Raw genomic sequence first — 26,572 nt, 5'->3', positions numbered from 1 at the left:
AAAAAAAGTCACTTTTACATTGTAAGTATCAAATTTATTCAACCTACGTAGTGCAGAATACAGTCAAAATTTATGAGTAGATATAATGTGTATTCTGAATAAGCGTTATATTTATGAAATGCATAGATAAAAAGTTATTGCGAAAAAATCGTGTTACAGAGGCCCTGAATCTCATAGTAGTAGAGCTGAATTGGCTGTGGAACTTTCCCGATTGGAACTTTCCCGATGGAAACTTCCTCGCATGAAGTGTTTGTGTATTAATTTGTTCCGGTGGGCGGAACCAGTAAGGAATAGTTTTTATCTCTTGAGACAAGTTACTGGAGAGGCAAATTATAAAATGTAGAAAACCCTGTTATGTGTAGATCAGGAGTTATGAAATAAGTGATAAGTGTTTCAACCATAAGGCCCTTACTTACTTGTGCTCCAAGTTACCAATCAGTACGCAAAACTGGTTCTCCAGTAGCGAGAGTCTGTTCTCTTCCTGTTCTCTTGCTAGGTAATCACACAAAAATCAGCCTCTCACTGAGTATCAGCTAGGTTATCTTATAGGGTATGTCGATACAGCCATGGAGGTGTGCTGGGAAGATTCCTGAGATATCCTTTTCTCATGTGCAGCCCAAGCAAGAGCAGCAGCTCTCTTCATTGCCTAAGAACCTTTTAGCCCTGTCACGCACCCCTCCCCTGAGCCATCCAAAAGGGATGGAGGAGGGAAGGAAAAATGAAATTGGTGCAAATGGCAATTCCCTTCTTCCGCTGCTTCTCCCTCCACTTCCACCTCCCATCTTCCTTTTCCCCTCCTCCCCTTCCCTTTGCCTCCCTTTCCTCTTCCTCCTACCCTTCCCCCTCCCCTTACCTTGCTTATGGACCTTACATCTTGTTCGGGTTGCCCCAGGTCCCTCAGTATGAGGCACCTCTAATGTCTACCAGAGAATTGCTAATGCTGGTATATTTTGCATCTCCCAATCTTGGGTGGTCTGGGATGCAGCTCAGATATTTGTCAAGCTTATTCTTAAACACATCTACGCTCGCTCCTGATATATTCCTCAGATGAGCTGGTAACGCATTGAATAGATGCTGCATTGTCAATGCTGGTGCGTAGTGGATTAATGCCCTGTGTGCTTTCCTTAGTTTCCCTGGTATAGTTTTGGGCACTATTAATCTACCTCTGCTTGGTCCTTATGATATTTTTAGCTCCATGATGTTTTCGGGAATTCCTTCCAGCTGCTTCCATGCCTCTATTATCATGTAGCATTCTCTCCTCCTTTCTAGATTATATAATTTTAAAAATTGTAGCCTTTCTTAGTAGTCAAGAGTCTTAATTTCTTCTATTCTAGCTGTAAAGGATCTTTGTACACTCTCTATTTGTGCAATGTCCTTTTGGTAGTGTGGGTGCCATATCATATTACAATATTCAAGTGACTATGTACATACAGTTTATGCAGCATAATCATGTGTTCAGTCTTTCTTTTTTGAAGTACCGAAACAACATTCCCATTTTTTGCTTTGCTTTGCATTTTGCCAATAGAATTGCTATTTAATCGTTGCATAACATGTTCCTATTCAGCATCACACTAAGGTTTTGTCTCGTTATTAGGTCCCCTATATGTATATAGCTTTCCTTCTTTATCACCATAATTTACTGATTCAAATTTATCAAAGTTAAATACCACCCTATTTACCTCTGCCCATTCATATACTTTGTTAAGGTCTCTTTGTAGCGAGTTCCTATCTTCATCACAAGTAATTTCTCTACTTATTCTTGTGTCATTGGTGAAACTACTCACTACTGAGTCCTTAACATTACTGTCTATGTCTGCAATCATAATAACAAACAGCAATGCAGCTAACACTGTACTTTGTGGCACACTGGATATTATCTTAGCTTCATCCGATTTCTCATTGTTTGCAATAACTATCTATTTTCTGTTGTGTAAAAATTCTTTTATCCATCTTCCTACTTTGTCAACTATATTATGTTTTCTAATTTTCTTTGCTAATATATCATGGTCTACCTTGTCAAAAGCTTTTACAAAGTCTAGATAAACCACATATGTTTCTTTTCTATTTATCATATTTTTATGTATGTTCTCACGGTGGACTAACAGTTGGGTTTGTGTACTTTTTCCGGGTACAAAACCATGTTGTCCTATATTAAACAAATTAATTTTTATTAAATGTTTCATAATATTTTTCTTCATTACCCTTTCATACACTTTCATAATATGTGATGTTAGACTCACAGGCCCATAATTACTTGCCTCTAGTCTTGATCCACTTTTGAAAGTAGGGGTAATATATGCTAATTTATGCTCATCATAAATCTTGCCTGTATCTACACTTTGCCTTAATAATATTGCAAGCAGCTTTGCGATAGAATGAACTACTGTCTTTAATAAAATGGCAGGGACACCATCTGGTCCAGCTGCTGATCCATTTTTTTTATTTCATTAATAGCCTGTACAATATCAGCTTCATTAATATCTATGTCTGATAAATATTCACTATTTTCATCCCTTATTTCTGCATCATTATCTTCATTATGAATTCTTAGAGGGCATATTTCTATTCTTCTTTTATTCATCTTTTTTGCATATGAGTGCAATAGTTTGGAGTTTTGCTTGATATTTACTAGGGTTTTTTCTTCCAAGTCCCATTTGACATTTTCTTTTGTTTGTATAATCTTTTGTTCTGCATTTTCTATCTTACTTTTTATTTCCATCATTTTCCATGCATTCTTTTCTTTTGCAAGACCTTTTTTCCACTTTCTGATTTTCTGGAACAAGATCCTTCTGTCTCTTATGCATGACTGATGTTTACTTTTCTTCTACGTTATATATTTATCTACTATTTTCTGTAATATCTTATATAATATATTCATATTTATCTGTATAACATCACTTACAAATATATTATTCCAATCTTTGCTTAATTCTTCATTTATTTCTGACCATTTTATATCCTTACTATAGAAATTGTATTTTCCATATCCTTCCCACTTTTTCATCTCTTGCTGATCTCTGTTTTCACTTGCTTTAGAACGGACTGTTCATTCTATGACATTATGGTCTGAAATACTGCATTATAAACTATTGTTTCTTTAATATAATTCACCTCAGTCACAAATACTAGGTATAAAGTATTTTCCTTTCTTGTTGGCAGGTGATTTATTTATTGAATGTTGTGTTCTAGTAACATATCTAATAGCTTTTCGAATTGCCTCTTATCTTCTGCACTACTATTACTCTCTTTTTTATATGTATAAATACAACCACAATCTCCTATTTGTTCTTTCCAATCTACGAATGGAAAGAGCACATGATCAAATATTAATTTAGCACATGATCAAGTTTTAATTTAGCTACGTCCTTCCCTCCCCTTCACTCTTCTCCCCTCTGCCTGCCACATTCCCCTGCCCTCCTCTCCCTCTGCCTGCCACCTTCGCCCTCCCTCCTCTCCCCTCTCCCCTCCCCTCCCCTCCTCTCCTCTCCTCTTTTCCCTCCATCCCCTACCCTCCCCCTTCCCCTTCCCGACCTTTCCCCTCCACCTTCTCTTCCCCCTTCCCTTCTTCTCTCTTCCTCCGTCCCCTCCCCTTCCCCCTCCCCATTTACCTTCTTCTCATCTTTCTGCTCCCCTCTCACTTCCCCCTCCCCTTCACCATTCCCTTCCCCTCCCCGAAAACATATCAATTTTGTTAACTACAATAATAAATCGGTTACAATTTCCGTCAAAACTAAAAAGTATAAAATGAAAAAAAATAAAACATGCTTTTATTAAAATGCACTAAAAAGTAATAATTTTTTGAGAAACACCAGCATTTTCTTACAGTTAATCATGTCTACAAAAATAAAGGCGTGGGCCCCATACATGGAAGGAAGTGCTACTAGAAAAGAAATATATATTTCTATTTCTTTTAGCATTTCCTTCCATGTGTGGGACCCATGCTTTTATTTATGTAGATGTGATTAATTGTAAAAAAAAATGCAGGTATGGCTCAAAAATTTATTTTTTACTTTTTATTCCATTTTAATAAAACCATGCTTACAATTTTTTTTGCTTTTATTATAGCTGTCTCTTTCTAGTAGAGAAGGCCTCAGGATGTTAGAAACCAGTCGCTGACCTCTCAACATTGAACAGATACATCTGTCATACTCCTTCCCAATGGAGACTGCTTGTTCAGTGTTAAGAGTCCATCAAAGAGGGTGACTTCATAATATTGATCGATCTCAGGATGCTTACTTTCACACCCTTATTCATTAAGATTCAAGAAAGTTCCTACATTTTGTCTGCAATGGAATAGTGTTCTAGCTCAAGGTTCAGTGCTTCGGTCTAGCAGCTGTCCCTCAGGTATTCAACCTGGTCTCAGCTTGGGTTCACTCGAAAGGAATTCTTCTGGACAAATTCCTGCTCCCTCCAGGGAGTGTTTTCTACAGAAATAATTGTCTTCTAGCCATTTTCCATGATCTACGTATAATAACTGATGTAGTGGAGTGGGGCAGTAGAAAAAAGTGCAAATGGTGATAAAGGCAACAGATTTGGCATGAGAACTCTTATTATTCCCATAAATCAAAATCAACCTCCGGACACCTTAATACATGGCTTTTCCAAGATGGCTAACTCTTATCCAAAATGGTGGCAAATTTTCTCTATATTTCTAATATTTTCATCCCATAAGTCTACAAAAGTTGTGTAGTGTCCATATAATGATTGTTGATTTATGTTTCGGCATTCTTACTGTCATTAAGAGATTAGCTGAACGCATCTTTCCAATATGGCCACCTTACTTCCAAAATGGCTGCCAAAGATATTTGTCTATACCTCTTGATAGACACCAATATGTTTCGTTTATCAATCAGCTTTAGCAAGTGCAGCTGCAGAGAGCTGTGCCGCTAAGTCCTGACTTGCAGCAAGATTTTGCTACTACTGGCAAATCTGTCCAATATGGAAATCAGGCACCATCAATCTTTTTCCATCCCCAGTGCCTTAGACTGGGCAAGACTGGATGACATACTAAAGATTAGCTCCAAATGAACCCTGTTTGAAAGGCAGCTCTCTTGCAATGCTCTCGAAGAGCAGCCCTTGTAGGGGGTAAGCAATCATAAGGTCTTTGCTTCCTTGCAAAGAGATAAAGTCTAGCCTCATTTACATCTTTATATGAACTGCTTGCTGTACACTAGCACCACGAACTCTTCAATGTTTTGCAGGTCTTCATCTTCTACAGCTGGTCGTGTTGAACTTGGTTTGGTGAAGGTGCGTGTGGCATGTTGAAACACGGTCCATGTTTCCCAAGCAGACATTTTCCCCTTTCCATGAAAGGCAGACACTGTGTCACACCCACTAAATGTAAGGAAAAAGGGAAAGGCTGAGGCTTTTAGTCTCATGACTGCTGCCATTTCATGGATAAGTATCCACCTCATGACATTTCCTCGTCTGAATTTAATCCATATTTTGTCCAAACCAGTTTTTTCCATGCTAGATAATGCTCTGATGACAACGTCAGTGTCTGAACTACATTGCTTGAACTTGAGATAGCTTCATGCTTTGCAGCATATGCAGCAAACAAAAGGACTCTAGTATCTGCCTCTTTGTGAGTTCAATTTTGTAGGTCGGCAATGTCCTGCTCAGCTTTTATACAAAGTGCAACATCCCCTTTGGTGACAATACTGCATGTTGTATCATCTGCTTGAGATGAAAAGATTGTTTACCAAATATGCCAATAGTTCAGTTTTGTTCTGGTCATTCCCGAGGAAGCTGGCCCAATTGCCGGGGTTTTTCGCAGTGCTAATCACTTTGTGGCGAACTCCTGTGCCTCTTTTTTGTTTTATTTGTGCTATCATACTGTCAATCCTATACTCATCAAATACAATGTGTGCTCATTTTCACTTCCGTACGTGCTTCTGTACCTTGGCCAAGACTTCATCTTTTGCATAAGACTTAAATATAGACATCAGCTGTAGGCTCTTTGTCATGGATGTCTGATGCCTGCTGTTTTAGTAGAGGCAGCAGCTGTGACTTGGTTCCTTGATGCATCTGCCCATTCTGTGCCACTCATGGTGGATAATTTTTATTTTCATGTTGAAAGAATTGATTTAAGTCACTGTCTGCTCTGGCTTGACATGAAAAGGTGTGAGAATAGATTACGGTCTTCCTTTATGGTTTGCATTAACTGTTTGCCCTTGCACTCTGTAGCAGACATCTTGCGAGTGAACATTAAAATTTTTGTTATTGTGTACTGACTCATGTAATTTACTTGGTGCCTTGAGTCTCGCAAAAAAATTGGGAATTGTGTCTGTACAAGACTCTTCATAGAGCTTAAGGATTCACTAACTTTGTGGTCCATAATTTCATGACTGTCTAGCACAATTAGAACTTCTGAATCTTCTTCAAAAGGGCTGCCCATTTCTTTGATTACTTTTGCTAGATTCTCAACAATTACAAGAAACCTTTTCTGCACTGTTTCAGTTTCATCATGATGCTTACCCTCAGATTTTGGATCAGAATCACTTTTAGTCTCAAATTCATCAATCAAGTGGCTTACTTCAGGACCAGCCATTTTCCACCTTCGAGTGGTCTATAGCCATTAAGGGAAAAGGCAGAGTGGTTTTATGGACAGTGAAACTTCCTTTTGTGAATTCAACAAAGTGTCTCTCAAATGAATTGAAAGCCACCTGGCATGATGTACATGGTCCAGGGCAAAGAAGATAGGAATGAATTCCTGCAGCAAGTCTTTGTACAAATTGAAATTAGACTCCAAGTCTGGCCTGATGAAAACGAACACTAGAAGTTCTAGTTGAAGCACAAGATTCCATAAGTAGAATTGTGGAGACACTAACTCTCGTTTTTTATCCATCTTTCACAACTTAGCTTACTTTCCTCTGCTTCCTAAATATATGATATAGGCTGTTCCAGGAGTAGCTATTTCTGCTTCTACAAGATCACCAGTCCAACCACTGTTTTCCAAGAGATCACAAAGAATTCTGAATGCTACCATTTCTAAACGCAGCCCTCCAAACATGATAACCATATCACCATACTGCAATAGCCATTCCCATTAGATCTGCTTGGTAATTGGAAATAGTGGCTGATCAACCGCTTGAAATAGGGTTTGGCTAGGATTGAGAAACTGTGTGTTTGCTCTTGCAATATCCATGGCATGCTTCATCATTGCAACTGAATGAGCTGCCTCTTGAGAAAGAGGCAACGTTGATGACAAGCTTATTTCAAAGGGGGCCTGTCACTTTTGAGAAGCATGATGTGTTGCCCAAGATATGGAGACAGCATTTTCCCTCTTTTCCGACAAACTGACTTTCTCAAGCCATTCATACTCAAGAGAAATATGCTTAGAAAGCGCAGCTTGTTGGTGTCCTGCACTTCTGCTGGATGAAGGGAAGGGATTTTCATGTTTAAAGTGAACAGCAGGGTACAATCGTGTAATATTCAGGTAGAGAAGGTACTTCTTTTTACTTTGTTCCATTTTGGATGATTTGGGCCAAGTTTCTGTCCTCGAAGGATGAAACAAAGATATGCCTGTCCCTTGGAAGGATGTTTCTGCTGTTGTGGCACTTGGATTAAGGTCCAGATTGTCAACAGCACAAGTTGTAAAGACCCTTTTTCTTAATGTACTACTTCTTCCACCACAGCCCTTGCTATAACTGCTTCTCCTAACCCTTTATTCAATTAAAGAACCCTATCTAAGGTGATGCTAATTCCATGTTGATGAGATATATAAATTAATTGACGCTTTCTGGTTTTTGCAAAGACCAGGGGACCAAGGTATATGGGAAACAGAGGTTCTCTTGACTTGGGATGTCTGGTGAATGTTGAAGATTAGGAAGTCTTCTGACAGTTGAAGTGCAAAAGCTGTGCTAAAGCTAGATCAGTAGATGATGTTCCATATGTAAGTTGGGATTTTATATCACCACCATTTTGTAGCACAGTTACAAATCCCAACAAACTTGGTAGTACAGATTCTCTTCCAGTATCTGCTGTTAAGGTTCCATCAAATTCTTCCTCATGTTCAAGCATCTACTTCCTCAGTATCTTGACTGCTTTGGCCACGATTAGTGCATCATTATAGTCACATGCCATGGCTAGGGATTCTCCCACTTCCTTCTTGTAGGCAAGCCAAATCTCTCTTCCCTTTTTGAAGGCCTCCAGTTCTGGGATATGGGCAAGTATCTGTCCTTTCAACTGTGTTCAGTGTACAAAGGAGGCATCGACATTTAGCTGTTTCAGTCTTTCTTTGTACAAATCATAAACTTCTACCATAGTAAAATAGCAGCACCCATCTGTAGTCAACTACTTGTCTCTTTTGTACATCTCAAGCTCAGCAAAAGCATTGGCACATGCCTGTTGTCTGTACTGCGCATAATCATCTCCAATTTTCTGGGAATTTACCCAGGCTCTTTCCCAGTTACACACACTTGTCAGACAAAAATGGGTGATACATATGGTCCTGGGAAACAATATTTCCAGCACTAAGCTGGGCCAGAAGTTTCTCATCTAGTAGGTTCATGGCACATTGTTGCAGCTTTTTGTGTGAAGCCAATGTCATGGCCAATCGTGAATCTTTGATTGGTGCGGGTTTGTCACAAATAAAGCAGATCCCTTTTTCTCAGTTTTAGATTCTTCTGCATCTTTATCACCTGCCATCTGGCCTCTACGGGTGAAATTTGCTGATAGGCATCATCTTCTTCTTTCGTCTTACACTATGGCTTCCTTTTCCTTTCTAATTTTGTGGTTTTGAACTTCAGCATACATTATTATTGATATATAGTTTTGTTATTTTCAAAGGACTGCATAATTTCATCATCTTCATCAAGCCTTTGGGGATGAAAAATTCAGGAATGTTTGTAGCAAGGGTAACATAGCCAGCACCAGATGTATCCACTAGTCTTTCATGCGTGTCCGCTTGGCACAAGTTATAAAGCTTCCAGTTAGTCGTACTACCTTCCTTCAGGAAAGACGTTGACTTCCAAGATTGTACTGCCATTGCTTTTGTTCTATAGGCTGAGGGTTTATCCTTGTAACACCTATACAACATCTATGCACTTTCAGATATGGGATCTGACTAGGCTTAGATATGTCATAATCCTACCCCTAGCCTGATCACTCATCCAATGCTATTTAATTCCCATGTGATCTGTATACCTTCAGGAAGACTAAAGCCTCATCTTCCATGGCTCGGCTTTCCCACGTGGGCACATTCTATCAATTCAGGTGCAGTTGTTTAGCTATGTAGTTATGAACTGTTGCTAGCTAAACAGCATTTGGAAAACTAATGACAAATATCTACCATTAATTAGCATTGAACCCCATGCTGAGTCTCACAGATATAGTGTCAACTAGTGTGCCCTGGTAGTGCACAGACACCACACTATTACACTATTACAGTGAGTTAATGTACCATATTTCAAAAATGAAGATGAAGATGAATGAAGTGGGGCTTAATTGATTTCTAACCTACAAAAAGTAAACTGATCAAGCTGAAGTTGCCCTGAATCCACGTATTACCTGACCTCTTGCTTTGTATATGAACTTAGATATCAATTTTGGCCTTTTTGGCAGACATTTTTGGCCTAGTGACAGCCATTTTTGGATATGTCTAGACAGCAAAATTATCTATCTAATTATGTAAAGGCTTGCTTTCAATATTTTAACATAAACTGAGAGTGGCTGAGGAATTCAAACGTGATTAACCAATTAAATGTCAATATTCAGATATCCAACGGAAGCTATATTGAAAATCTGTTGGCCATCTTGGAAAAATGGCAAAACTTTGTGTGGCCAGAGGTTGGTGATGAGACAGAAGGTCATGAAGAATCGTTGTGCCAGATTTCATGCTTGTATCACCATTTGCATTCTCCCCCTATTATTTTGAAGTTACCCGGTTCACTAAAGCTGCAGATCAGGTACCTAGGCATGCTCTCTTGGACACGAGCAGTGAAAGCATTCCCAATTGTTTCCTGTCTGGATAATCTCCGTATTTTGTTGCTCAGTTCCTGTCGAGGCAGGATCAACCCTCTCAGTAGTGGCTAGTGGTTCTGGGTCATCTCTTGTCTCTCTAAATAGCGATGATATGAAGAAGGATCAAGCAAGTCTGTATGACTTCAACACGTTTCAGGGAATTAGTGCAGCAGATAAGTAGAAAAATACTTCAATGAGTTTGTGATACAAGCATGAAATTTGCCACGAGTGCTCATTTTAACCCCTCTTTTCAAACTTCTGGGTGTCCATGCAAAATTTCCATATGACTGCTAGTTGTTTTGATTTGACACTTTGAGTAAATCATTGTTAAAATAGCAATTGAAACGCCAGCAGGGGAAGCGCCATCTACATATTATCAGTAAGGACACCAAGGGCAAAACCCAGAACAGCATTTTGTACAACTTTAATAGGAAATGCTTCGAGCTATACCTACTGTCACTCGTTATCAACCTACAAATTAAAATGAATGACATTATAGTTCTTGTAATAAAATTCATAATAATACAGCAAACTGACACATGAAAAATTATATGAATAGGTTAAAAGATGGCAAATAAAAAAACTCTTAAATGACGGATAATCAAAACAAGTGAATAAATAGAATAAAAAAAAAGCAAAATACAAAATTTAAGTCACAAAAACGGACGGTACAAAGGAACACAAATATACTAAGTCATTATACAAACCAGCAAAACGCAGACTAAAAACACAAAAGTGGGGTTACAGCCACATTTCTAGCTAAAGAAGGCTTTATCTTGACAGAATATAGAACTTCTAAAATGTCGAAGTTTGTGGCAACCTGAACAGAGGTTAAAACAGATAAATCATCAATATGTAAAGGGTGAGCAGTCTTCTCGACGTATTCTATAATTGTAATGTAACTAGGTTTTGAAAGATATTTGCAGGTACGAAATGGCCTATAAAGGTGTTCAAAACATCTCATCTACGCTGATCTGGTAGCTTTACTAACGTAAGTGGCATCACAACCACTACACTGCTATTTATAGATCAGATTGGACTGAAGGCTTGTTGATAAAGGGTCTTTAATTTTAAAGAGACTTCCTAATTTATTTTGTAAAGTGAAATATATTTTGATATCCAGCTGAGGGTAACCAATGGGCAAAATAGAAATTAATTGCTTTTTTCAATCGTAACTATGAGTTTCAGTAAGGTTAAAGGTAAATGAATAACAGGCATCTTTATGTTAGAGGTAGTTTCGGGATGTTTGTTTACATATAACTCTGAAAGTTGTTGTTTACCAATATATGTACTCACTGATTCAATGGTTAGCTATTGTTTTTAAAAGGGACCTTAGAAATTCCAATTCTTATGTCAATTCAAATAGCTAGAACAAATTTATATGCTCTGGTAATTAGCGTAAATATCAAATTCATCTTATATTTCAAGAGTGTAGCTTACTGAAATTCACGCATAAAACCTGTGAAAGTACCCTTTGATAAAACTTAAGTGTGAAATTTATTGTTAAGATTTTTTACCTGAACATCTAGAAATCTTCGATTTCAGAAGCAAATTCTATATAATATGTTTACTATTAAGGTACTCTAAAAAAAATGAGGAATCTGGTCACAACTTAAAGATTAAGAATGTATCATCGACATACCTCCTGTACAGTAAAGGCTTAAAATCCAAAGGGTAACAGTCTAACACCATCAATTTGTTTATATAACAAACCGTTGAACAAAAAATAAAATTCTTTGGTGGCTAAGACTAAAAGTTCCTTTAACTACGACCTGTTAATTAAACCCACTGACAATATCATTATTAATTTTAAACAGCTCATCTAGGCAAATGTCAATCGTCTCATCCAGTGGAATTTGAGTAAACAGAGACTTCATATCAAATGAAGCCATAACACAATAACACAATCTGCTGCAACAATGGCACATTGGTTGAAATCATGACGTACCCATCATGTTCAGGATTATGATGTACAGAGGCCAAGTTTGAAGTTAGACCTTCATTTTTCTTGTCTTCCTGTGAATGAATTTACACTTGCCATTATGAACTCTTGACTAAGGTTGAGGGGCTATCATTTTAACACCTTAATCTGATATGAACATTGATGTATGGTTACAACTACTATGCATTTCTCAAATATCATTCAAACTAATTATTTGATCGAAATGGTACCTTAATACAGTGTACAAGACACCTCGCCCTAATGTCTGGTAATATAGTGCATTGTCATTTGGTGTTAATTAAGGCGTTTACTCTTGACTTATATCGTGTTGGCAAGCTTCGCCAACCTCTGCTTTTGAACATTATTTATCCCCATCCTCCCTACCTCCTTCCCTTCCTCCCTCCCTCCCTCACCCTTCCCCATCTATTCCCTCCTTCAACCTACCTTCCTGGTCTTCCCGTCTCGGGCCCCCCCTTTCCTGCCTATTACATATAATGTTAAATAATATTGGATGCTATAAATATGTTGGTTTTTGTAAATCCTTTGTCCATTTAATTATTGCTATTGTATTTTCTTAAATTAAATAAATGGGAGAAGGCTACAGAGCGTATGACCGTATCTGTTTACCAAGGCCATGAGAGATAAGGTCTGCTCACTTCCCCCAAATCCCCAAGTAGGCGGAGCTTTATCGACTGAATTGTTGTAAGGGAAAAACAATGTAAATGGGTATAATCTGGGAGGAACTACTATCACTATCATGATATCATTGTATGTATGTGTTTCTCTATTCATATCACACTGCAATTTCATTTTCACCAATCATACGCCAGTAATAAGATCTTGTACCGTACTGAGTTTAGTGAATGAGTTGAGTTTCATGCATCTTGATATATATTACTTATATCAATAATGTAAAGTGACGCACTATATTCATATACATACCTATTTTTGAGACAGGTTCCGAAAAGGATTTTACTTTTATTTCTTACGGGATTCGTTTATGAAGACTGCTTTAAGTGTCACCTATTACCCTATTTCCAGGCATTTAACATACCGGTTTTTTGTTATAAAGAAGGTATCCAGTTTTCGCCTCATTCATAATCAGTCAAGAAATTAATTCTCTTATGACTTTCACAGGTTTTCATCTCTATTTTACAGAATCTGCAAACTTTCATAATCGAGGAGTAGCTCGTTTTTCTGTTCTTTGACGGCAACAGACCAAAAATGCTTGTGATATATTTGTTTATCAATGGAACTTTATATTATCACTAATATAATCTGAATATACTTGTTCCTTGTAAATCTGAATAATTTTGAATGAGTACATAAAAATGGAAATCAATAATATGTTATTTCATCTTAACACTTTCCCGAGTGATATTTTGTTTAATCTGAAGTGTATACATACATATATATATATATATATATATATATATATATATATATAATATATTATAATTATATTATATTATATAATATATACATATATATGTATATATAATAGTTACATATATATATAATGTATATATATAGTATATACACACACACTCACACACACACACACACACACACACACACACACACATATATATATATATATATATATATATATATATATATATATATATATATATAGACAAAATAATATATAGTATGATAGAAAGGTATATACATGATTGATTGACTGATCAATATGCGTGTGCATTTTGCGTGAGTGTGTTATGAAGATTCACTTACCTATTGAGATTTTTCCTTAATCTTTTGTCTACTTTCTACATTTTGTATATGGTTAAGAGTCTTATTGCAAATGCATTTCTGCAACGACGTGGACAAAGTAACATGGCAGCCATGACTGCAGTGAAAAAATCCGTCTCCATCAATTACGCAGTGAATACTTGCAATGCGATTGCTCCAGCCGATAGACCAGCCTTTATCATTGCGGTATTACCTGACACGCCGAGGATACTATAAAAATACATTGGAAAAAATTAACCATTATTATGGTCATACGTCAAACCTCGCTATCCTTTTCATTATGAACTTTCCAAGTATCAGCTGGTATTAAAAATATCAGGGAAAACGGGATTTATGGGAAAAGTGAGAAACACTGATAAAGAAAGTGAGAGGGAGGGGGAAGGAGGGAGGAAGGGAGGGAGGAGGGAGGGAGGAGGGATGGGTGATGCGGGCGTTCGAATCTGTAAGTCACTCCTGTTGACTCATGCGACTTTGCCTTTAAAAGTCAAGAGTAAATGCTTTAATTAACACCAGTTGACAATGCATTATATTACCAAAAATTAGGGCGAGGTGTCTTGTACACTGTGTTAAAGTACCATTTCGATCAAATAACTAGTTTGAAAGATATTTGAGAAAAACTATGCCTCGCCGTCCCTGAAGTCCACAGTAGGTTCAGTCACCCTACATCTAGCATGATCATTCATCTAGTGGCATTTAAGTCCCGTGTGATCTGTACACCGTCCAGGTAAGTAAATGAACAAGCCATGTAGCGCCCCACTTACCCTTGGCTTTGACTCTCCTGTGCTGGCACCTGTCACTTCAGTTGCGGCTGTCGAACTAGATCTACCAACTACACAATATATATATATATATATATATATTATATATATAATATATATAGATATATATATATATACTTTCTACCAAGTAATTGATTTGGGGCTATTAGATAGCATTTGGGACATTAAACGACTAAAATACACTAAAGAAAAGCTAAGTACATTGTACATAGAGCAAGATTAGCTAGCACTGAACCCCATCCTGAGTTATACAATAGTGAAGTCACCAATGTGCCCTGGTTGTGTGCTGACATTCACTCTTTTAAACTGAATCTAAAGATAGAACAACCACCTAAATTATTTATAGACTTGCAAACTATTTTATTGACCAGGAATACATTTTTTCATGCCTACTAAATCCTGAGACGTGATTATTTATAGTTTTTGGCTGCCCTATTGGATTCCATCTTTCTTTATATATGAAATCTTTAATAGAAATACATTTTACCTTTGCTTGATGACTCTTCCTAAAATGTGTACAACCAAAACAAATGCATAAAAACATGACAGAGACATATTAGTTCCATGTTAAAACCTAGACATGCGTCCATCTTGTAAATGGCAGCCATTTTGGAATTTTGAGTGGACAACCAGTAACTTTCAACAAGTGGCCTATGGAGAAGATTTGTACCAAATTTCATGCTTATAACATTAACTGAAGTATTTTAGTGAAAAAATTATTTTATCTGCTGCACTCTCCTCCATCAGAGATGCTCTTGTTCGTGCACACCTAGCCAATGTTTTGGAAAATGAAAGTTGCATGGTCGGCACTCCAGTACTTTCAGAATAGCCTCCAATGGCAGTGGCATACATCAACAAACAAGGTGGGGCGGCTCTTCGGCCTGTTAACTTGAGGCTCTCAAGTTAACAGGCCATCAAGGACAGGTAGCAGGAACTTGAGACTGAACAGAAAACTCTCCATTTTTTGCTCCCAGACCAAGACTTGCAGGTAGCAAAAAAGGATGCATTTGAACATCTGTGGGACAACCTGGATGGATACATCTTTCCTCTTCAGTCTTATCCACTAAGTGACTTTGGTATTCCATTATGGGTACATTCCAAATAGCATGCAGATCTGCTTACTTCTCTGGGAAGCTACTTCTCTGACTCACCATCCTGTGCTAGCCTCACATTTATAGATATCAAATAATTTAGTCCCTTCATCTTCATTGGGGGAGGTTATCCAGCATCTCCTTTGAGAGAGAGGCGTTCTTGCAGGTAGTGAATCAAATGTCTGGCTACTCCACTACTTCTCAATAAATGTATACCAAGAAAAGTGGGTCATCCTCCATGATTGGTGATATAGAAGGGGTTACTTTCCATTTGGAACTTTTCTTCTGTTAATAGCAGATTCCTTCATCTTTTTTCACGATAAGTGCCTCTCTGTCTCTGTTGTGAAGGGTTATCATGTAGCTTTTTCCCAGGTCTTTTGGATGGATGGTTTTGAAATCCTCATCTTAGGCCTGGGGAATTTTGCTGACCACATTTTTTCCTATACTTTAGAGTCCGTAGATTCAGATTCTGGTTGTCTGCGCTCTGGATTTTGGTAATTATGGCTACTCCGGACAAAAATCGAAAAATATTCAGGACAAAAATTGGATACAAATAATATTGTTAGTTTTTATGTCACGCATAAACACACACACACACACACACACACACACACACACACACACACACACACATATATATATATATATATATATATATATATATATATATATATATATATATATATATATATATATATATATATATATATATATATATATATATATATATATATATATATATATATATATATATATATATGATGTAGGGAACTATCGTTTGAAAGCACCCAGAATCGAATGAAATGGTTTATTTCATCAAAAAAATAGGAGTCGATACGTTATTTAGGTTTAAATATAACTTTTTTTACTCACAAGAAAAACATATATTTTTATAGTTTGTTCTCCTTTCTTTCAGTGAAGAGATAGTGTTAGAATTAGAATATCCCTTACTAGCAGATTTGTTAGTTGTTATTTCATATATAATATATTATATTTAGTCCGAAATAAAGCGAATAGATTCAATGAGAAAAATTATCTTTACCGCTTAGGAGGCGGTTTATTCTAGGTCAAAGCCATCTGCTATGTGGAGTATGGACCAGTTGCCTTCACCCCTCCCCTATCAATATATTTTTGCAGATTCTACTTTTTTATTTCTTAGAGTAAAGTGATTCAGAGTATGATTTTCTGCACTATGAAATATCGAGATTTTGGCTTGCTACATCCAAAATTACTAAAACATAAAAAAATCCAATTTGAAAGTGTTAGCTAAGGTAAGTGGGAAAGGAATAGGTATGTAATTTGATGTAATCTCTCATCAAACAGATATTAGATTTTGGCCCTAATTATCAAAGGAAAACAGGAAAGAAAGTAAATTGTAAAAAAATTTGTGGTACAAGTGCAATAAATTAAAGTATTCATTTTGGTAATATTGATGCTAAAGAATAAAAGTGCATCTGACATTTAAAATAAGTAATGCATTAAATGCAAAAGCAAATAAGTATGTTTGTTAAGACATCTGATTTAAGAAAGTTTGGCTTCATAACCCTTGAATACACACACTAACCTGAAAATGATTGATGAATTAATACATACGAAAATTAGAATGATTTTGTATGCACAGCGATAATGTGCGGCATCTCATATAGGAGAAAAACATCTAAATAAAAACAAGGTGCTTACATAAGCTAAAAAATAAATAGAGTTTTGTACAATCGATAGTGGAGGATTAATTGACGAAAAGCTAATATATTGTTTGGTACGTTGAATTATGCTTTATAGTACAGTAATAGCACTTCGGCACTCGATAAAGGTAAGTATATATACACAGATTATTGGTTTATGTTAGTGAAACATTTTTAACCATATAGTTATAGAGAATGATTAATTAAATACAATGCAAGGACGTACAATTAATACTGCATATTTAATCATCATATTCATACATGAAATCGGTGATATTGTTAATTTCATCTGACTCATCAACTTCATATGGGTCATCCATCTCTCCCTCCTAGAACATCAATCAGTTCTTGTGGCATCAGTGATCCACTACACCATACAAAGGAGAGATCATATCTGGTTTAGCTTGATCTGCTCTATGAATGCTCGATAGTCTGCTCTCTTTATGTGTTCTTTAAGTGACATGTGGCATGGAAGTAGCAAACTCATGTCTAACCCATCACAATCTGAAAGGAAAGCTGATCTGGGGCTGTATCTTTGAAGAAAATGAGTATAATGTAGTTTATATTTCTCCATCCACAGAAAGACTAGATCCAAGAGATTTCAAAGTGAAGATAAACTCATGGTTTTTCTGTAATAATTTCCATGGAAGTAACTTGCCCTTCCGAGCAAATGCACTCACACTATCACAGCCAAAAAAAGCTTGAAAGGAAAGCAAGATTTCACATATCTCCTGACCACTTTCATCTATAACTTTCTGTACTTTTATGAGGCGTCTTCTGTCTTCTACGCTTGTATCGAATAATATAGTTTGTTTTGTGGTTTGTGCAAATTTCAGCGAAAAGATGAACACATCTGTATTGGGCGATCAGATAACAGTGGTGAAATCTTCGGATATTTGAAAAGCCATATGATGAAGATGCAAAATAACTCTACTGTCAGCCTCCTTTTGGAATGATTTCAGGACCTCAACCTCATATGTGTTTGTTCGAGGTCCATCAATACTTGTGATAATTGTGCAGTTTTGACCACTGACAAAGTAAATAACTGTTTTTTTTTTAACTTGATTGCATGTCTATTTTGCTTCCGTTCTCCCAATAAGAAATGTATTTATTGCCCTTTCTTCTTTGTGTTTGTCATGAAACTTTTCCTTTTTCGGGGAATTTTTTTCTAAAACTTCCCTTAAGCTATAATGTGGTTGATGCTCCTCTTCGCCTCCTTTCTGGATTTTTAATTGAATGTGGTGCGTGTGTCATTAACAAAATCAACCTGGCTGACTTTAGGCAGCTGGTCAAACACTTTCTCAGCTATTTCACCAAATGTTGCAGGTAATGCTATTCTGTCAGTGATGCAATTCATGTATTCAATTTCTGGTCCTCTTGCAAGGACTCGTTCTGTTTCTAGAGCGCGCATAGTTTGTCTCATCTCATTCAGCGCTAATAAGGGTTTGGTTCTCTCTCTTTCTCCTTTTTGCCAGAATTCATGGTCAGACTCAAAATCCCCCAATACCTGAAAAGAATTCCAAGAGTTTCTCAATCTCTTCCCTCTGAGACTTTGTTGGTGGAGACCTGGATGAAATGTCATTAGGAAAGAATTTACTCCTTGAGGCCAAAGTGTAGGACACTTTTTGTTATGGGTGGTTGATGCAGGAAGGAGGTGTCCAGGAACACACTTTCCTTTTGGCTTCATGAAGAAATAACATGGGCATACCACCTTACTTCCAAGGAATCTGACCCTCATTTCTGTTTGAGAGCTAATGAAGTTAGGGGTGTGGGACTGTTTCTCGTCTTTTTGAAGAACATTTCAGTTCTTCAGGTAGTGAGGGCTGGATTTTTGCAAAATCAGAACTCCTTCACCTCATTCTACTTGAGAAATGTCACCAACAAGTCCTTTGACATCTGGGGCCCCATGATAGCAGCTCGCTCAGCAAGTGGTGAAAGTACTGAGTACCAGCTTGACACCGTATGTCTTATTTAAGTACTAGGTACGTTTTGCCTGTTATTATTTGGGAGTGAATGGAGGAATGAATGGTCACCGCCCCGCCCCCCCCCCCCCCCCCAACCCTTCCGTCCTTTCCTTTTCCCTTCCTGAGCTTATTTAGGCCAATTTGCATGCTGGAACCGAATGAGATTAAGGTAAATACACTAATTGCGCCTATTTTGCTTAGCTAGAATGGTACTCTGAATTATTTGATTCTTACAGAGTTTCTGCGCTCTCTCCCCAATACCCACCAGGTTACCTTCCTTGTTTTTCAAGTTTTATGGCTGTTCCAATGTGCACTGAAGCTTACTTCATATATGAATGGATTTGGTTTTTTATACCTAGGAAAAATAAAAATTACTTTAAAAAGTTTTTAAATTTAAACGGATCGACAAATTATTGTCCCAGGAAATAGATGGTGTAAGCATCGCCAGTTTGCTGATGAGAGGAGAACCACAGACTGCAAGGGTGTTCATCCACCATTGTCGGCAGTCTATTCACGCCGTCCGATGGGCTAAAGGTAACTTTTTTGGGCAATTTCATTTTCTCATAGGCAGTTCATGATATAATGATACTGAGTTGAATGGTTCTTTTCCGTTTTCCTGAGAGTATGAATTTGTTTACATCATTTTTAAAAGTCCTGAACAAATATGAACTCATTTTAAGAGCGCTCAGAAGTGTGTACTCATTAAAATACAAGTATGAAAATGTAAGATTTTACTTTATTTCAAACCATTACTGTATTCTACTGTAAATAAACGTTTGGGAACTATCCTACAAGAACTTTAGGATATTATATATTATGGCGAGATTCAAACAAACTTCCGAAGTCTCTCGATGCACTTTTGCCTTTTCACCCATTCAGTGGTAGATGTACATACGGAAGAAGTCTGCTAGTCAGGCAGACGATACACTGTAAACTTTTAGTATACTTTTGAGCATACTTTCTGACTTCATAGTGCAGAGATTGATAAGCATGCAAGCGGGATTCCTAGTTTCTAGCAATTTTTAAACAAAACAAACCCTTGTAAAAATAGACCTGTGCTCTCAGAGGTCTTACAACACCACCTTCTTTTAATGTTGGAGCCAATAGGTCACTGAAAAGAATTGAACTCATAGTTTATGAATTCTTAGACTGAAAGGTATTATCCATGAATATTTTGAAATGAATTAAAGTCCTTACTTTTATCATTAAGCTTAACACTTTCTCTTTCTGAAAGATGGCCATATATACAAAATGTTTATCAAGAAACTCATGTATCCGGAGGGTAGCCATCAGTGTGGCTGGGGAATTATGAACCTGTGTTCCTGCTTCGGCGAATCTGTAACTGATTTGACAGGCAAGCCGCTGCTGTTCGATCTATCCCGGGATCCCTACGAAGATGATCCTATTTCGTCGGGCACAGAGAAGTAAGATAATTTTTTTGCACGATGACTTGTAGTTTTCCATATATTGTTAAGATATTGCAACTAAAGTGAAAATGGTAATACTTCTATTGTTAATTCTGTCATTCTTATACAAATGTTACTATTATTAAGGATGCGATTGTGACTACTAATATGCAGGAGGAGTAAGAATAAAATCTACAGTAAATTGGTTGTCTTCACATATAAATTTCTGTAGAGATATTATATATACTGTATGCCGACATTAAATTATTTTTTATTTTAACCTTCAGCAATAATAATAATAATAATAATAATAATAATAATAATAATAATAATAATAATAATAATAATAATATAATATATATAAAAGTAATGGCTACTTCAGCAGCATTACACTTGTAGAGATTCTTCTCTATTTTCCGAATAGCGGCTTTTTCCGTGCTACTTAGACAGGCTAGTAGAGCGCCTATGGAGGTCATGATCAAATACAGAGTCAAAATTGGTGTATACATTTCAATTTTACAGATAAACTATGATACCATAGTTATCAAAGTCATTAACGATATATATATATATATATATATATATATATATATATATATATATATATATCGTTAATGAGAGAAGAGAGAGACATATATATAATATATATATATATATTATATATATATATATATATATATATATATATATGTGTCTCTCTCTCTCTCTCTCTCTCTCTCTCTCTTTCTTGAAGCAAGCGAGTTTTCGTCTGGAGCTGCCAGACATCCTTGGGCTGGGAAGCTGAGGGTGGACTGATTTTGAAGTGGTGTCCGTCCTCGTTTATATTTGGAGTTGACAGCAGGGGGTCTGCCCCATGCTGATCTACTATTGGCTGGTGGCAGTAGGTCTTCGTTTTCATTGGTGGCTTGAACCGGATCTCAAGCCACTTTCCATGCGTTGATGGTTGCTATGCTGCAAGTCCTGCCTCCGCCTTGACCTCCTTAGCGGCGCGGTTACGTTTATGGGCGTTTCGCTACGCTGCGGAACGTCACGGCTAACTTGATTATGGTTGGCTGCAGGAGTATCTCGTTCGGGGGCGTTGTCTTCTGTGGAGTTGTCGTGCTTGGTGGTGTCATTGTTGGTGGCAGGTCTTCTCATACTCGTAGGGAGGAGAAATTCTTCCTGCGTCATATTTAGTGTAGGTTTTACTCGCTGGATGAGAAGCGCCTCCAGCAGGCGTAACCGACGGGCATCAGGGGCCTTCCCGATGATCTTCGTGTTTTGGATGATCACATCCCGGGAGATGGCCTCTTGATGTTTGGTGCGGGCGTGATTCTTGATAGCCCCCTCTTGGGCGTGGCATGAGAGTCTCTTTGACAGGCACATGGTAGTCATACCAACGTAGGCGCCGCTGCAACCGCAGACTGGGCATGTATACTGGTACACCACATGCGTCTGCTTCAGGGGGTCTCGTACCTGCAGAGAGGGGTTATTTTTCATAATAAGGTCGTGCGTCCTCCGATTCTGGTAGTAAATAATCAGGTCGATATTTTTGGTGTCGTCGGTCGGGGATACATTTTCAGAAATAATTTTCTTAACTGAGTCCTCTTCTTCACGGTAATGTGAACTCATGAAGGCTTTATAATAAAGCTTGATATTATCCTGGGGGCGGGGTTGCGGGCTCTCACTACCGTACCATTTCTCCAGGGCTGTACTGACTTCTCTGCTTATTGATTTATTTAAATACCCGTTATTTACGAGTACTTGGGAGGCGTGGTCGAGTTCCTGATGAGTGTCCTGCCAGGTCGAGCAGTGGGAGAGGGCTCTCCTGACGAAGGCCCTGACAATCGTGCTTTTGAATCTGGCGGGGCACTCGCTGTCACCATTGAGGCAAAGTCCTATGTTTGTTTTCTTTGTGTAGACGGAAGTACGGAGGCCGTCTTCCGTCTTACTCACAAGGACGTCGAGGAAGGGGAGCCGATCGTTGGTGCTGTATTCAACCATGTAATTCAGCACGCTGCACTGCTGAAATGCCTGACGGAGGGCTTCTACCTCATTCTCGGCGTCGACTTGAACAAAGATGTCGTCGATATATCGTCCATATCTGCGGGGTTGCTGAATCCTAGCGAAGACTCGTTCCTCCAAGGTGCCCATGTAAAAGTTAGCAAAGAGTACCCCCAGTGGGGAGCCCATCGCTACGCCGTCCTTTTGGCGGTACACCTGGCCATGGTGGGTGGAGAAAGGGGCCTTCTTCGTGCATATCTCCAGCAGCGTACGGAGCGAGGCTTCGGGTATGTTGAGGGGCACCGTTGACTGACTCCTGTAGACACGCTCAAGGATGATGTCAATGGTTTCGTCGACAGGCACGAGAGCAAGTTCGAGCACTAACGCTGTCCCCCTCCCGCCCATACAAGGAGACTACAGCCTGGGTTACCTGTACGGTAACATAAAAACTCACAAACCAGGAAACCCCCACCGGCCGATCATCAGCCAGACGCCCGCCCCTACGTACGCCTTGGCTAAACGCCTTAACCAAATTTTGACCCCCTACGTCCCGAGTCGTTACAGCCCGCAGTCGTCAGTAGAATTCCTAGAAGTCATCAAGGACTCCCTTGGCACCGGGATTATCGCCTCGCTGGACGTAGAATCCCTGTTTACGAACTTGCCTGTCGACGAAACCATTGACATCATCCTTGAGCGTGTCTACAGGAGTTAGTCGACGGCGCCCCTCAACATACCCGAAGCCTCGCTCCGTATGCTGCTGGAGATATGCACGAAGAAGGCCCCTTTCTCCACCCACCATGGCCAGATGTACTGCCATAAGGATGGCGTAGCGATGGGCTCCCCACTGGGGGTACTCTTCGCTAACTTTTACATGGGCACCTTGGAGGAACGAGTCTTCGCTAGGATGCAGTAACCCCGCAGATATGGACGATATATCGACGACATCTTTGTTCAAGTCGACGCCGAGAATGAGGTAGAAGCCCTCCGTCAGGCATTTCAGCAGTGCAGCGTGCTGAATTACACGGTTGAATACAGCACCGACGATCAGCTCCCCTTACTCGACGTCCTTGTGAGTAAGACGGAAGACGGCCTCCGTACTCCCGTCTACACAAAGAAAACAAACCTAGGACTTTGCCTCAATGGTGACAGCGAGTGCCCCGCTAGATTCAAAAGCCCGATCGTCAGGGCCTTCGTCAGGAGAGCCCTCTCCCACTGCTCGACCTGGCAGGACACTCATCAGATACTCGACCGCACCTCCCAAGTACTCGTAAATAACGGGTATTTAAATAAATCAATAAGCAGAGAGGTCCGTACAGCCCTGGAGAAATGGTACGGTAGTGAGAGCCCGCAACCCCGCCCCCATGATAATATCAAGCTTTATTATAAAGCCTTCATGAGTTCACATTACCGTGAAGAAGACTCAGTTAAGAAAATGATTTCTGAAAATGTATCCCCGACCGACGATACCAAAAATATCGACCTGATTATTCACTACCAGAATCGGAGGACGCGCGACCTTATTATGAAAAATAACCCCTCTCCGCAGGTACGAGACCCCCTGAAGCTGACGCATGTGGTGTACCCGTATACATGCCCAGTCCGCAGTTGCAGCGGCGCCTACGTTGGTATGACTACCATCGCCTGTCGAAGAGACTCTCATGCCACGCCCAAGAGGGGGCTATCAATAATCACACCCGCACCAAACATCAAGAGGCCATCTCCCGGGATGTGATCATCCAAAACACGAAGATCATCGGGAAGGCCCCTGATGCCCATCGGTTACGCCTGCAGGAGGCACTTCTCTTCCAGCAAGTAAAACCTACACTAAATACGACGCAGGAAGAATTTCTCCTCCCTACGAGTATGAGAAGACCTGCCACCAACAATGACACCACCAAGCACGACAACTCCACAGAAGACAACGCCCCCGAACGAGATACTCCTGCAGCCAACCATAATCAAGTTAGCCGTGATGTCCTGCAGCGTAGCGAAACGCCCATCAATTTAACTGCGCCGCTAAGGAGGTCAAGGCGGCTGCAGGACTTACAGCATCGCAACCATCAACGCGTGGAAAGTGGCTTGAGACCCGGTTTAAGCCACCAATGAAAACGAAGACCTACCACCACCAGCCAATAGCAGATCAGCATGGGGCAGACCCCCTGCTGTCAACTCCAAATATAAACGAGGATGGACACCGCTTCAAGATCAGTCCACCCTCAGCTTCCCAGCCCGAGGATATCTGGCAGCTCCAGACAAAAGCTCGCTTGATTCAAGATATATATATAAGTATATATATATATATTATATCTATATATATATATATATATATATATCTATATATATATATATATATCGTTAATGACTTTGATAACTATGGTATCATAGTTTAACTGTAAAATTAAAATATATACACCAATTTTGACTCTGTATTTGATCATGACCTCCATAGGCACTCTACTAGCCTGTCTAAGTAGCACGGAAAAAGCCGCTATTCGGAAAATAGAGAAGAATCTCTACAAGTGTAACGCTGCTGAAGTAGCCATTACTTTTAATAAAGTATGCTTGAGAGAGGGTCTGGTTCCTAAGTACAATAATAATAATAATAATAATAATAATAATAATAATAATAATAATAATAATAATAATAATACCTCCTTTTCAGATACAGTGAAGTGGTGGCATACCTGCTGGATTACCTGGACAGATGGCAGGAGAGTGTCCATTACCCACCTTCACAATTCCGCAAAAAATCAGACACAGTTCTCGCACTCTGGAGACAACCTTTTTGTTTAGCCTGCACCCAAAAAATTGAATTTCAAAAGTGAACTGTTGGAAATGATCTTTCTTATCATCTGGTCATAAAAACTTTTTTATATTAAGATATTTTGGTTGGTATGACATTTGTTATATTTGTAGTAAATTACACATGAAAACTCCACTGACACCCCCCCCCCTCTCTCTCTCTTATGTAGCATTCATAACCTTTTTATTTTTGGTTTCATCAAAGGGGTTTCTACTCGCTAAATCATACTACTCCATCAAGATTAACATCTCGAGATAAACAACTAAAGAAGTAGAAATTTAATGGTAACACTAGCAGATGATTGCCAATGCTCACATTTGCTAGTTCCCATTTGCGTACCATACCCATACCCATATCTATATCTGCTTCATACCCATACCCATACCCATATCTGTTCCATACCCATACCAATATCTGTACCACCCATACCCATACCATATCCATATCTATACCATACCCATACCCGTACCATATCCATATCTATACCATACCCATACCTACTATACCCGTACCATATCCATATCTATACCATACCCATACCTACTATACCCTTACCGGTACCAATACCCATACCCATATCCTTACCATACCCATACCCATAACCATTCCATACCCGTATCCATACGTATACCATACCATTCCCATACCCAAATCCATAACATATCCATACAAAACCAATACCCATTTCCATACCTACAGCCAAATTAACACTACAAATAACAGTCAACAAAAATCTATTGGCAGCACTAACCCTGTTTACATGCAGGTCACATACGAACAACTGACCATATCTTGGTCTAGGCTGTAAGGCTGTAGGGTGAGGGGGAGGGGGAGGGGATGGTAAGGGAGAGGGGAGGGATGAAAAGGGAAATAGGAGGGGAGTCGGGAGGTGAGGGGGAGGGGAAAAGGGAGGGGAGGTGGGGGTGGGAGGATGGACACACCTACACACACACAAAGGAAGCCATGCGCACACACACACACATGCACATGCACAGAAAGGCAGCAAAGAAAAGGAATATAGATTTAAAGGGCATGAAAGTTTCTGTGTCGAGGACGAAGCTGGATATTTCAGCCTGGGCTCGGATTCCCACTTGCCACTCACCGTTTAGTTGGGAGTCAAAGTCGAAGGAGAAAGTAGGTGGTCATACTATTCTTTTATGAGGTATACTGTAGGCATTACTAAAGGGTGTCAGCAGTGACACTA

At 38.9% G+C, this 26,572-nt stretch overlaps 1 protein-coding gene across 5 annotated transcripts in view; it reads left to right on the top strand.

The window, feature by feature from the left end:
• Positions 1-26,213, top strand: part of LOC135195704 (arylsulfatase D-like) — a 134,583-nt gene extending 108,370 nt beyond the window's left edge. For 4 of the 5 annotated variants that reach the window (XM_064222105.1, XM_064222103.1, XM_064222104.1 and 1 more), the window contains 3 exons: positions 19,599-19,710; positions 20,411-20,600; positions 25,228-26,213. In XM_064222105.1, the coding sequence (XP_064078175.1) occupies positions 19,599-19,710; positions 20,411-20,600; positions 25,228-25,390 (465 nt within the window). In that variant the 3' untranslated portion in view covers positions 25,391-26,213. The remainder of the gene's footprint in view (positions 1-19,598; positions 19,711-20,410; positions 20,601-25,227) is intronic. The other variant, XR_010310220.1, reaches the window with a different exon arrangement.
• The last annotated feature ends 359 nt before the right edge of the window (positions 26,214-26,572 follow it).

This window comes from Macrobrachium nipponense, chromosome 16 (assembly GCF_015104395.2).
Source record: "Macrobrachium nipponense isolate FS-2020 chromosome 16, ASM1510439v2, whole genome shotgun sequence".
Classification (NCBI taxonomy): Eukaryota; Metazoa; Arthropoda; class Malacostraca; order Decapoda; family Palaemonidae; genus Macrobrachium; species Macrobrachium nipponense.
Note: the sequence above shows the minus strand (reverse complement) of the source record. Positions and strands in the feature narration are given on the sequence as shown.